This window comes from Lepidochelys olivacea (assembly GCF_965140295.1).
Source record: "Lepidochelys olivacea isolate rLepOli2 genome assembly, chromosome: 1".
NCBI lineage: Eukaryota > Metazoa > Chordata > Testudines > Cheloniidae > Lepidochelys > Lepidochelys olivacea.
In genome coordinates this window covers 213,209,275-213,223,292 of record NC_140411.1, presented here as the reverse complement: position 1 = coordinate 213,223,292, position 14,018 = coordinate 213,209,275, and the positions used below count along the sequence as shown (strand labels likewise).

Below are 14,018 nucleotides of genomic sequence, written 5' to 3'. Positions count from 1 at the left end.
TGCAAACAGCACGTAGGGGATGGAGAGAGTGAGCCAGAGACACAGAAGGAGAGGAGCGGAGCGGAGAGGGGCCCAGGATAATTCACAGCTTCGCTCACTCCAGATTCATTAATTCTTTTTATTCAAAGCAGAAAATATTACAGGAGCTTCAGGCTCCACAATTCAAACTGCACAAACCTTAACCGTCCCTCCTTCTCCTTGGGCCTGTGAGGAGCAGAGCCTGTGCTGCACTGACTCCAGTAGAGCTGCATTCCTTTGGACAGCATAGGGGGGGTGGCTGACACCAACCTCTCCCAGGAGAGACATGGAATGTGGGCAAAGGAAAGGTCTCTAAGGGCCAAATACATGGAGATGTAGAACACTGGTCCTGCTCCCTGGCCAACCTACTCCTGCTGTGACCCCCACAGAGTTCTGAGGGACTCTACGGGCAGCTGGAGGGTCACTCAGTTACTTCTCCTTGGGCAGATTCCTCCATTTCCTGAGGGAAAAGAAGAAAAGTGAGAGGTTAACAAGGATGGTTCCAGATGTTTCTTTCTTCCTCTCTTGTGGGGTAGGTGGCTCTATAATTGTTCTGATTGGTTTCTCAATGCTGACCCTTTTATTACCGAAAGGGTCACATGCCTCTGGCCATTTTTTATGGCCGATGTGAGGCAGCATGTTTCAGAGGGTGTTTCACATACTGTACTCTCTCCTGGGATTCTACTTTAAGCTTTCTTTTCCCCCTTAATCTAAAGAAAAGACACTCAGACTGAAAATTGCTAGTCTTTCTCCCTTCTGAGGCTCTTCACACCTCCTTACCCTCACTTCCTCTGCTCTAACCTGTTCCTCATCCCGGCGTCGCTGCCGTGTCTCCTCGGCCTCTGCCCGCTCATCTTCCTCAAAGAAATCCTTGTCGAGACGCTCAAGACGGGGAAGTAGCACCAGAGCCTCCATCCGGTATTCACCTTCATCAGAACAGGGATTGTCCATCAGCACCAGTGCCCGCAGCATGGGCAGAACCTGCAGCTTTGCCATCTCCTGAACGTTCAAAATCCCATTCCCGCTGCAGAGGGGTGGGGGAGAAAAACAGGGAGAGAGAATAACTCTATTTATTGAGATCCCCCAGTGAAAATAACAATAAAGTGACTGAACAGACATGACCCACTGAAAAAAACATGACATGAACAGACATCATCAGCAAAAAGCCCTGAGCACCTGGGGCTCCCCAAGCTGAGAGAGACAAAAAGAAAGACCTTCCCCTCTCTGGGTTTCCTTAGGTGCCTCCTCTGTGTACGGACAGCCCTGTGGATCAGCCAGTGTCATCGCCTCCCGTGTACTGCAAATACCTAGGTAAAAAGGGTATTTGCAGTCACCAACAGGAGGGAGGGCAAAGAGACCAAAGAGGATTTTAGCAAAGGGTACAAGGTGCAGCAGGGGAGATCTGAGATGGATGTGGAGGGGCCAATCTCTCTGAAGGAACACAGAGGCAAAAAGTGGTATCCCAAAGTGGTTGAGGAATCAGAGCGCTGGGGCCCATCAAGGTGGCTTGGGCCTGGCCCTTAGAGACCAGTGGGCTGGGAAGACCAACCCAGCCCCACCTGCTGGTGAAGACTGGTGTCTCCAAAGCAGCTAACTTGACATGCTTTGGGGAGAGCAGTCCCATTGCCCACAGGGGGTTCCCAGCACTCCAGAGGGGTCTCCAGGGCCAAAGTTGATCAGGGGAGGACCCACCGCAGATTGAGGTACTGCAGGCATTTCATGCTCTGAGAGAAGCCATCCAGGGTCTCAAGCTTGTTGTCACGCAGGTGCAGGGTTGTAAGCTGTACCAGTTCCTCCAGGCCTTCAAGGTGGGTAATGAAGTTTTGGGCCTGAGCATCAGGAAGGGAGAGGAGAGATTGGCGTGAGGGAAGGAAAGAAAGTTGGAGAAAGGGAGGAGGGAATCAGAATAATGTTATAGTATTAAAATCCGTTTCACTTTCCACATACTCATCACCCCAAGTGCACTCCTCTAAAGTGCACCCTTCTCTGGGGTGGGGCACAACAACTGTTTAACAATCCAACAACAGTGCTGTGCAATAACTTAGGATAGAAGGTTCAGTGGAATACTGTTTCCAATAGGAAGTGCAGGAAAAAATTTAGGGATGATGAGTCCCTCAGGGCTGGGGCACATGACTTGTGAGGAGAGGCTGAGGGAACTGGGCTTGTTTAGTCTGCAGAAGAGAAGAGTGAGTGGGGATTTGATAGCAGCCTTCAACTACCTTAAGGGGGGTTCTGAAGAGGATGGAGCTTGGCTGTTCTCAGTGGTGGCAGATGACAGAACAGGGAGAAATGGTCTCAAGTTGCAGTGGGGGAGGTCTAGGTTGGATATTAGGATAGTGGTAAAGCACCGGAATGGGTTACCTAAGGAGGTGGTGGAATCGCCATCCTTAGACATTTTTAAGGCCCGGCTTGACAAAGCCCTGGCTGGGATGATTTAGTTGGGGTTGGTCCTACTTTGAACAGGGGGTTGGACTAGATGACCTCCTGAGGTCTCTTCCAACCCTAATCTTCTATGATTCTATGATGGAGACTAAAATAATCTGAATTGGGATTTGAGTATGAGGGTTAACACCCTGACTTGGGCAAAGGGATAGGGGATCTTTGACACCTACAAGGACTCAAGAAAAATGTTTTGTGAAAGACTTAACCTCCAGCAGCATCATGTCCCCTACTGAGTAACCCACACCACTCCCTGCAGCACAGTGGCCCCTAGAATTTCACTGGGGCATTGAGATCATTATTGCTTAGAGATCAGAGTGAGCCCTATGGCTCACCTACAGCACTATCAGCACAGTGGCCCTTCCACAATCTGTGGCCTTGGGTTCTAAATTGTGGCCCTAAGTGTTTGATTATGAATTGAAAATGTGTTTACAGGGTCACAGAGCTTGCCAGACTGGATCAGCTCAGTGGGCCATCTAGTCTGCCATCCTTGCCTCTGACAGTGGCCAGAAACAGACACTTCAGAGGCAGGGGTAAGAAACACTGCAGGAAGCAAATATCAGATAATCTGCACCCAGGGATGTTTTAAGACCTGAAACAGGGAAGTGTTATGTTCCTTCCAATTTTTTGTAGGCTTTGCTGTTATAACTGGATATTTTTGTTATCCATATAAATGTCCAGTCCCTCTTTGAATCTTGCTAAGTGCTTGGCTTCAACAACTACCTCTGTCAATAAATTTCATGGTCTAATCACATGTTGTGTGAAATAATATTTCCTTGTATTGTTTTTTAATTTGCCACCTTTCAATGTCATTGAATGTCTCATTGTTCTTGTGTTAGGTGACAGGGAGAACAGAAGTTTCTGATTTATCTTGTCTAGGCCAGTCATGATTACAGTTATAGGAGAGGCTGGGACAGTTTGGAGAAGAGGGGGAAGAATAGGGTGAAGCTTGTGGGGAAATGGGCAGAAGAGTCTGTGCCCACTAGAGAACACTCCCTTCCAGAGCCTGGAATGGAACCCAAGATCCCTCACCATTTGTCAGCTGTCAACAAACATCTGTGAAACCCACTTGCAAATGTAAGAACATAAGAATGGCCATATTGGGTCAGAACAATGGTCTATCTAGCCCAGTATCCTGTCTTTCAACAGTGGCCAATGCCAGGTGCCCCAGAGCAAATGAACAGAACAGGCAATCATTGAGTGATCCATCCCCTATCGTCCACTCCCAGCTTCTGGCAGTCAGAGGCCAAGGACACCCTGAGCATGGGGCGGCATCCCTGACCATTTTGGCCAATAGCCATTGATGGACCTATCCTACATGAACTTAACTAATTATTTTTTTAACCCCATTATAGTTTTGGCCTTCATAACATCCCTTGGCAATGAGTTCCACAGGTTAACTCTCCATTGTGTGAAGAAGTACTTCCTTTTTTTTGTTTTAAACCTGCTGCCTATTAATTTCATTGGGTGACCCCTGGTTCTTATGTTATGTTAAGGAGTAAATTATACTTCCTTATTCAGCTAGCGAGCAGGAGCAGCTAACAGGGGAGTGTCGTGAGGGAGTTCTCCAGGTGAAGGAGGAGCGATAACATGACCTTTGGAGTAAGTTTGTTGTCTGTAGTGTGTGTGTTTGTGGTGTGCTTGCTGCTTAACTGAAATATACTGTGTGGTCTGTTTGAGGGACCGTGTGCTGACCATGTGTGTGCTGAGCCTAGCAGCCTGCTAGGCAAGGCTGAAAGCTTCTTAACGAGGCTTTGATCCCTAAGCCCTTTAGCACCCATCAACCCTTAACCAGGGGACGGGACTGTGATGGGTTGGGTCACAGAGACCCCCTTGGGACTGCCACCTGATGTGCTGAGACTACCTCTGAGCCTCTTTTCCCTGGCAGCTTGGGACTTCAGTGCCCTGTCTTGTTGAGCCAGACACACTAGCCTGCTGCAAACACAGACCCAGGTCTGAACCATGTCCCCCACAAGCTGCAGGCTTAACTGAAAACAGCTTAAGAAATGCTCCAGTCTCCAGCACCCAGATACCCAGTATCCAATGTGGTCCAAACCCCAAATAAATCCATTTTACTCTGTATAAAGCTCATACAGGGTAAACTTATAAATTGTTCGCCCTCTAGAACACTGATAGAGAGAGATGCACAGCTGTTTGCTCTCCCAGGTATTAATACTTGCTCTGGGTTAATTAATAAGCAAAACGTGATTTTATTAAATATAAAAAGTAGGATTTAAGTGGTTCCAAATAATAACAGACAGAACAAAGTAAATTACCAAGCAAAATAAAACAAAAACGTGCAAGTCTAAGCCTAATACAGTAGGAAACTAAATGCAGGTAAATCTCACCCTCAGAAATGTTCCAATAAGCTTCTTTCACAGACTAGGCTCCTTCCTTATTAGCATATTTTCATAAAATCATAGAATCATAGAATATCAGGGTTGGAAGGGACCTCAGGAGGTCATCTAGTCCAACCCCCTGCTCAAAGCAGGACCAAAACCAACTAAATCATCCCAGCCAAGGCTTTGTTAAGCCGGGCCTTAAAAACCTCTAAGGATGGAGATTCCACCACCTCCCTAGCTAACCCATTCCAGTGCTTCGCCACCCTCCTAGTGAAATAGTGTTTCCTAATATCCAACCTAGACCTTCCCCACTGCAACTTGAGACTATTCCTTCTTGTTCTGTCATCTGCCATCACTGAGAACAGCCTAGCTCAGAGGTGGGCAAACTATGGCCTGCGGGCCACATCCGGCCCACGGGACCGTCCTGCCTGGCCCTTAAGCTCCTGGCCAGGGAGGCTAGCCCCTGGCCCCTCTCCTGCTGTCCCCCCTCCCATGCAGCCACATCGCCATGCGTGCAGTGCAGCTGACTCTGACCAGGCGGCGGGGCTGCAAGCTCCTGGTGCTCTCAGCAGCATGGTAAGGGGGCGGGGCGGTGGAGGGGGTGGTTGGATGGGGCAGAGGTTCTGTGGGGGGGGCGGTCAGGGGACAGGGAGCAGGGGCCGTTGGATAGGCGTGGGAATCCCAGGGGGCCTGTCAGGGGGCGGGGGTGTGGATAGGGAACGGGGCAGTCAGGGGATGGGGAACGGGGGATTGGATGGGGGTGGGGTCCAGGGGGGCCTGTCAGGGGGCGGGGGTGTGGATAGGGGTTGGGGGGGCAGTCAGGGGACAGGGAGCAGGGGCGGTTGGATGGGGGTGGGGTCTTGGGGCAGCAGTTGGGGCATGGGGTCCCGGGGGGGACAGTCAGGGGATAAGGAACAGGGGGAGTTGGATGGGTCACGGGTTCTGAACGGGGCAGTGAGGGGGAGGAAGTAGGCGGGGGCAGATAGGGTGCAGGGGCCAGGCTGTTTGGGGAGGCACAGTCTTCCCTACCCAGCCCTCCGTACAGTTTCGCACCCCGATGTGGCCCTCGGGCCAAAAAGTTTGCCCACCCCGGCCTAGCTCCATCCTCTTTAGAACCCCCCTTCAGGTAAGTGAAGGCTGCTATTAAATCTCCTCTCACTCTTCTCTTCTGCAGACTAAATAACCCCAGTTCCCTCAGCCTCTCCTTGTAAGTCATGTGCCCCAGTCCCCTAATCATTTTCATTGCCCTCCACTGGACTCTCTCCAATTTGTCCACATCCCTTCTGTAGTGGGGGGACCCAAAACTGGACGCAGTACTCCAGGTGTGGCCTCACCAGTGCCAAATAGAGGGGAATAATCACTTCCCTCTATCTGCTTGCAATGCTCCTACTAATACAGCCCAATATGCCATTGGCCTTCTTGGCAACAAGGGCACACTGCTGACTCATATCCAGCTTCTCATGCACTGTAATCCCCAGGTTCTTTTCTGCAGAACTGCTGCTTAGCCAGTCGGTCCCCAGCCTGTAGCAGTGCATGGGATTCTTCCATCCTAAGTGCAGGACTCTGCACTTGTCCTTGTTGAATCTCATCAGATTTCTTTTGGCCCAATCCTCCAATTTGTCTAGGTCACTTTGGACCCTGTCCCTAACCTCCAGTGTATCTACCTCTCCCCCCAGCTTAGTGTCATCTGTGAACTTGCTGAGTGTGTGCAACGTCATATGGAGCTGTGCAACATCACAGGGACTACTCAGGAGGACCAGGGCTTTAAAAAGCCCACTTCTCAGCGACCAGAGGAGCTAGTGAACAGGAGCAGCTAACAGAAGTTTTGCAAGGAAGTGTGAGCTAGGGGGCTAAATACACTTAACATTCTGTAAACTTAAAGCCAGACACCCCCTGATAAAAACAAAACAACAACAAAGGAACGAACTTCAGGAGTAAAAAGATAATGCAGGCAGAAGTCCAGCAACAGAGAGGGAGCTATCTAGTTTATTGCACCCAATGCAGTATGTATGATTACCTGCCCTATGGGCAGGTGGTGTATGTATGCATTTGGTGCAAGGAGCTCCTGGCCCTCAGAGACCGTGTACGGGCTTTGGAGACCAGAGTGGCTGAGCTGGAGGAGCTAAGGGAGACAGAGAGGTACACAGATGAGACTTTCCGGGACACAGTCTGACACCCTCTGTGCTGTTGAGGAGGATGAAAGTCTCAGGGAAGTAGAGCATCCAACTGGAGCAGAGGGAAATGATCCCATAGTTGGCACCCTCCTTCCAGATTATCTTGTGTTATCCTTTCACACTGAGGATACCTCTCTGTGGGAGGGAATTCCAGTTATCAGGAAGAGACAGGTAATAGTTATGGGGGATTCGACCATTAGAAACATAGACAGCTAAGTTTGCGAAGACTGGGAGAACCGCTTGGTGACTTGCCTGCCTGGTGCGAAGGCTGCAGATCTCTTAAGACATCTAGATAGACTTATGTGTAGTGCTGGGGAGGAGCTGGTGGTCGTGGCACATGTTGGTACCACTGACATAGGGAAGGATAGGAGAGAGATCCTGGAGGCCAAATTTAGGCTGCTAGGTAAGAGATTGAAGTCCAGGATTTGCATGGTAGCATTCTTTGAAATGCTTCCAGTTCCATGCGTAGGGCCAGTTAGACAGGCAGAACTGTAGGGTCTCAATGTGTGGCTGAGACGATGGTGTAGGGAGGAGGGGTTTAGATATATTAGGAAGTGGGAAAATTTTTGGGAAAGAGGGAGCCTATAAAGGAAGGATGGGCTCCACCTAAACCAAAATGGAACCAGATTGCTGGCACTTAAAAAGGTCATAGAACAGTTTTTATACTAAGGGCTGGGGGGAAAGCCGTCAGGTGCGGAGGAGCATGTGGTTTGGACAGAGACATCCCTTAGAGGAGGATCTATTAATGGAGATTCTCTATGTCCTAGTAAGGAGAAGAGGATGGAAGATGATAAAATACAGGTAGGATCTGATGAGAAACAGTCAAATGAAAAAGAGTCTCATTCAATTACATCACATAATGGCAGACAGCTAAAAAGTGACAAGTTTTTAAAGTGCTTATATACCAATGCCAGAAGTCTAAATAATAAGATGGGTGAACTAGAGTGCCTCATTTTAAATGAGGATATTGATATAATAGGCATCACAGAAACTTGGTGGAGTGAGGATAATCAATGGGACACAATAATACCGGGTACAAAATATATCAGAAGGACAGAACAGGTCATGCTGGGAGGGGAGTGGCACTATATGTGAAAGAAAGCATAGAAGCAAATGAAGTAAAAATCTTAAATGAACCAAACTGTACCATAGAATCTCTATGGATAATAAGTAATTCAATGCTCTAATAACAAGAATATAGGAGTAGGGATATATTACCGCCCACCTAACCAGGATGGTGATAGTGACTGAAATGCTCAGGGAGATTAGAGAGGCTATTAAAATAAAAATCTCAATAATAATGGAGGATTTCAACTATCCCCATTTTGACTGGGTACATGTCACCTCAGGACAGGATGCAGAGATAAAGTTTCTTGACACCTTAAATGATAGCTTCTTGGAGCAGCTAGTCCAGGAACCCACAAGAGGAGAGGCAATTCTTGATTTAGTCCTAAATGGAGCACAGGATCTACACCATAGCTGGACAGCTTGGTAATAGTGACCATAATATAATTAAATTTAACATCCCTGTGGCAGGGAAAACACCACAGGAGCCCAACAGTGTAGTATTTAATTTCAGAAAGGGGAACTAAACAAAAATGAGGAGGTTAATTAAAGAGAAATTAAAAGGCACAGCGCCAAAAGTGAAATCCCTGCAAGCTGCATGGAAACTTTTTAAAGACACCATAATAGAGGCTCAACTTAAACGTATACCCCAAATTAAAAAACATAGTAAGAGAACCAAAAAAGTGCCACTGTGGCTAAACAACAAAGTAAAAGAAGCTGTGAGAGATAAAACGGCATCCTTTAAAGAGTGGAAGTTAAATCCTAGTGAGGAAAATAGAAAGGTGCATAAACTCTGACAAATGAAATGTAAAAATATAATTAGGAAGGCCAAAAAAGAATTTGAAGAACAGCTAGGCAAAGACTCAAAAAGTAATAGCAAAAAACTTTTTAAGTGCATCAGAAGCAGGAAACCTGCTAAACAACCAGTGAGGCCACCGGACGATTGAGATGCTAAAGTAGCATTCAAGGCCATTGTGGAGAAACTAAATGAATTCTTTGCATTGGTCTTCATGGCTGAGGATGTGAGGGAGATTCCCAAACCTGAGCCATTCTTTTTAGGTGACAAATCTGAGGAACTGTCCCAGATTGAGATGTCATTAGAGGAGGTTTTGGAACAAATTGATAAACTAAACAGTAATAAGTCACCATGACCAGATGGTATTCACCCAAGAGTTCCAAAAGAACGTAAATGTGAAATTGCAGAACTATTAACTGTAGTTTGTAACCTGTCATTTAAATCAGCTTTTGTACCAAATCACTGGAGGATAGCTAATATGACACCAATATTTAAAAAAGCAATTACAGGCCGGTAAGCCTGACTTCTGTACTGGACAAACTGGTTTAAACTATAGAAAAGAACAAAATTGTCAGACGCATAGAGGAACATAATTTGTTGGGGAAGAGTCTACATGTAAAGGGAAATCATGCCTCACCAATCTACTAGAATGTGGACAAGGGGGATCCTGTGGATATAGTGTACTTAGATTTTCAGAAAGCCTTTGACAACGTCTCTTACTGAAGGCTCTTAAGCGAAGTAAGCTGTCATGGGATAAGAGGGAAGGTCCTCTCATGGAGTGGTAACTGGTTAAAAGATAGGAAACAAAGGGTAGGAATGAATGGTCAGTTTTCAGAATGGAGAGAGGTAAATAATGGTGTCCTTCAGAGGTTTGCACTGGGCCCAGTCCAATTCAATATATTCATAAATGATCTGGAAAAAGGGGTAAACAGTTATGTGGCAAAATTTGCAGATGATACAAAACTGCTCAAGATAGTTAAGTCTTGAGCAGGCTGCGAAGAGCTACAAAAGAATCTCTCAAAACTGGGTGACTGGGCAACAAAATGGCAGATGAAATTCAATGTTGATAAATGCAAAGTAATGCACATTGAAAAACATAATCCCAACCATACATATAAAATGATGGGGCCTAAATTGGCTGTTACCACTCAAGAAAGAGATCTTAAAGTCATTGTGGATAGTTCTCTGAAAACATCCACTCAATGTGCAGCGGCAGTCAAAAAAGTGAACACAATGTTGGGAATCACTAAGAAAGGGATAGATAATAAGACAGAAAATATCATATTGCCTCTATATAAATCCATGGTATACCCACAAGTTGAATACTGCGTGCAGATGTGGTCCCCTGTTTCAAAAAAGATATATTGGAATTGGAAAAGGTTCAGAAAAGGGCAACAAAAATTATTAGGAATATGGAATGACTTCCGTAAGAGCAGTGATTAATAAGACTGGGACTTTTCAGCTTAGAAAAAAGAAGACTATGGGAGGTATGACTGAGGTCTATAAAATCATGACTGATGTGGAGAAAGTGTTATTTACTCCTTCTCATAACACAAAAGCCAGGGGTCATCAAATTAAATGAATAGGCAGCAGGTTTAAAACAAACAAAAGGAAGTATTTTTTCACACAACGCACAGTCAACTTGTGGAACTCCTTGCCATAGGATGTTGTGAAGGCCAAGACTATAACTGGGTTCACAAAAGAACTATATAAGTTCATGGAGGATAGGTCCATCAATGGCTATTAGCCAGGATGGACAGGGATGGTGTCAGAAGCTGGGAATGGGCGACAGGGGATGGATCACTTGATGATTACCTCTTCTGTTCATTCCCTCTGGGGCATCTGGCATTGGCCACTGTTGGAAGACAGGATACTGGGCTAGATGGACCTTTGTTCTGACCCAGTATGGCCGTTCTTATGTTCTTATTCACTTTTTCCACATCATTCATGATTTTAGACCTCTATCAGATCTCTCCTTAGTCATCTCTTTTCCAAGCTGAACAGTCCCAATCTTTTTAATCTCTCCTTATAGGGAAACTGTTCCATACCCTTAATAATTTTTGTTGCCCTTCTCTGTACCTTTTCCAATTCTAGTATATCTTTTTTGAGATGCGGCAACCAGAACTGCACACACTACTCAAGGCGTACCATGGATTTACATAGTGGCATTATGATCTTTTCTGTCTTATTATCTACCTGTTTTCTAATGGTTCCTAACATTCTGTTATCTTTTTTGCCTGCCGCTGCACATTGAGCGGATGTTTTCAGAGAACTAGCCACAATGACTCCAAGATCTCTTTCTTGAGTGGTAACACCCAATTTAGGCCCCATCATTTTGTATGTATAATTGGGATTATGTTTTCCAATGTGCATTACTTTGCATTTATCAACATTGAATTTCATCTGCCATTGTGTTGTCCAGTCACCAGTTTTGTGAGATCCCTTTGTGACTGTTTGCAGTCTGCTTTGGACTTAACTCTCTTGAATAATTTTGTATCGTCTACAAATTTTGCAACCTCACCGTTTACCCCTTTTTCCAGATCATTTATCAACATGTTGAACTGCAGTGATCCCAAATCTGCTCCCTTGGGGACACCACTATTTACTTCTCTCCATTTTGAAAACTGACCCATTTATTCCTACCCTTTGTTTCCTGTCTTTTAACTAGTTACTGATCCATGAGAGGATCTTCCCACTTATCCCAGCTTACTTTGCTTAAGAGCCTTTGGTGAGAGACCTTGTCAAAGGCTTTCTGAAAGTCCAAGTACACTATGTGCACTGGACCCCCTTGTTCACAGGTTTGTTGACCCCCCTCCACCTCAAAAAATTATAATAGATTGGTGAGGCATGATTTCTCTTTATAAAAGCCAGATTGACCCTTCCACAATCATTCTCTTCTTTACAATAGTTTCAGCCAATCTGTGAAACCCTTCTAGTGCTGGTCCACTTAGAGCAGAGTGGGCAAACTACTGTCCAGAGGCCGCATCTGGCCCTCCAGACATTTTAATTCAGCTCTTGAGCTCCCAGCGGGGAGCAGGGTCCAGGGCTTGCCCCACTCTGGCGCTCCATCCAGGGAGTGGGGTTATGGGCTTGCCCCACTCTGCACAGATCCTGGAAACAGCGGCATGTCCCCTCTCCAGCTCCTACGCGTAGGAGCAGCAAAGAGGTTCTGCATGCTACCCCCACCCCAAACATTGCCCCCGCAGCTCCTATTGGCCGGGAACTGAGGCCTGGCTGTGCCTCCACTTAGGAGCCAGAGGCGGGACATGCTGCTGCTTCTGGGAGCTGCTTGAGATAAGCACTGCCCAGAGCCTGCACCCCTGACCCCCTCCCACACCCCAGCTCATTGCCTCAGCCCTGATTCCCCTCCCGCCCTCCAAACTCCTCGGTCCCAGCCCAGAGCACCTTACTGCACTCCCAACCCCTCATCCCCAGCCCCACCCCAGAGCCCGCATCCCCAGCTGGAGCCCTCACCCCCTCCCACACCCCAAACCCCAATTTCATGAGCAGTCATGGCCCGCCATACAATTGCCATACCCAGATGTGGCCCTCAGGCCAAAAAGGTTTCCCACCCCTGACATAGAGGATGCCAACTTATACTGCTATCAGTTACTCTGTTAACCTAAGTCGCAGAGGTCTGTGCAATGAATCCAAAGGTTCCAACTTTTCTGATGACACCCCACATTAAAAGAACATTACTAAGGTTGCACTCAAAAGTTAAGAAATGCCAGAATTAAAACTGCCTGTGCAAACTGAATTTGCCCCCCTTATGCATATGCATTATGTTACAATCTTCAATGACATGATCACATACTATTTTTTCCACAGAACCACTGCTTCATTCAGTGCACAGGATGGATGGTGCTCAGGGAGTAAATCAGAGCTGTGTAGGAAAGGAGGCTGTTTTCTGTAGGACCCCCTACCTTGTTTGTTGCAGAAATTGGAAGGCATGTACTGAAGGAAGCAGGGGGTTTCAGGAAGAGAAAGGAGGGTCTCATGGTTAAGGCTGCGCTGGAGAATTGGATTCTATCCCTGACCCTGCAACAGAGTTCCTGTGGGATGCTGGGCAAATCACTTCAACCAGACTTTTCACAGGTGGTCACTAATTTTATGTTCCTCATTTTCAAGGGGTCTTATTTGAGAGCTGGAGGCTGATCTTCAGAAGTGCTGAGTGCTCATATCTGCAACTGAAGTCAATGTGAGTTCCACTTTGAGATTAGTGAGACATGATTTTCATTTGCAGAATCCATGTTGGTTGGACCCTATCAACTCATGATCTTCCAGATGTTTTATTAGAATCATAGAATATCAGGGTTGGAAGGGACCTCAGGAGGTCATCTAGTCCAACCCCCTGCTCAAAAGCAGGACCAATTCCCAACTAAATAATCCCAGCCAGGCCTTTGTCAAGCCTGTCCTTAAAAATATCTAAGGAAGGAGATTCCACCACCTCCCTAGGTAACGCATTCCAGTGTTTCACCACCCTCCTAGAGAAAAAGTTTTTCCTAATATCCAATCTAAACCTCCCCCAGTGCAACTTGAGACCATTACTCCTTGTTCTGTCATCTGCTACCACTGAGAACAGTCTAGATCCATCCTCTTTGGAACCCCCTTTCAGGTAGTTGAAAGCAGCTATCAAATCCCCCCTCATTCTTCTCTTCCGCAGACTAAACAATCCCAGTTCCCTCAGCCTCTCCTCATAAGTCATGTGTTCCAGTCCCCTAATCATTTTTGTTGCCCTTTGCTGGACTCTTTCCAATTTTTCCACATCCTTCTTATAGTGTGGAGCCCAAAACTGCACACAGTACTCCAGATGAGGCCTCACCAATGTCGAATAAAGGGGAACGATCAAGTCCCTCGATCTGCTGGCAATGCCCCTACATATACATCCCAAAATGCCATTGGCCTTCTTGGCAACAAGAGTACACTGTTGACTCATATCCAGCTTCTCGTCCACTGTGACTCCAGGTCCTTTTCTGCAGAACTGCTGCTGAGCCATTCTGTCCCTAGTCTGTAGTGGTACATGGGATTCTTCCATCCTAAGTGAAGGACTCTGCACTTGTCCTTGTTGAACCTCATCAGATTTCAATCCTCTTATTTGTCTAGGGCCCTCTGTATCCTATCCCTACCCTCCAGCGTATCTACCTCTCCTCCCAGTTTAGTGTCATCTGCAAACTTGCTGAGGGT

At 46.6% G+C, this 14,018-nt stretch overlaps 1 protein-coding gene across 4 annotated transcripts in view; it reads right to left on the bottom strand.

Moving 5' to 3' along the window:
• Positions 1–98: 98 nt before the first annotated feature.
• The window catches only part of LRRC23 (leucine rich repeat containing 23), a 32,608-nt gene continuing 18,688 nt past the window's right edge, over positions 99–14,018 (bottom strand). For all 4 annotated transcript variants that reach the window (XM_084616289.1, XM_084616286.1, XM_084616287.1 and 1 more), the window contains 3 exons: positions 1,711–1,847; positions 820–1,042; positions 99–478 (listed from right to left, as the gene is read on the bottom strand). In XM_084616289.1, the coding sequence (XP_084472415.1) occupies positions 440–478; positions 820–1,042; positions 1,711–1,847 (399 nt within the window). In that variant the 3' untranslated portion in view covers positions 99–439. The remainder of the gene's footprint in view (positions 479–819; positions 1,043–1,710; positions 1,848–14,018) is intronic.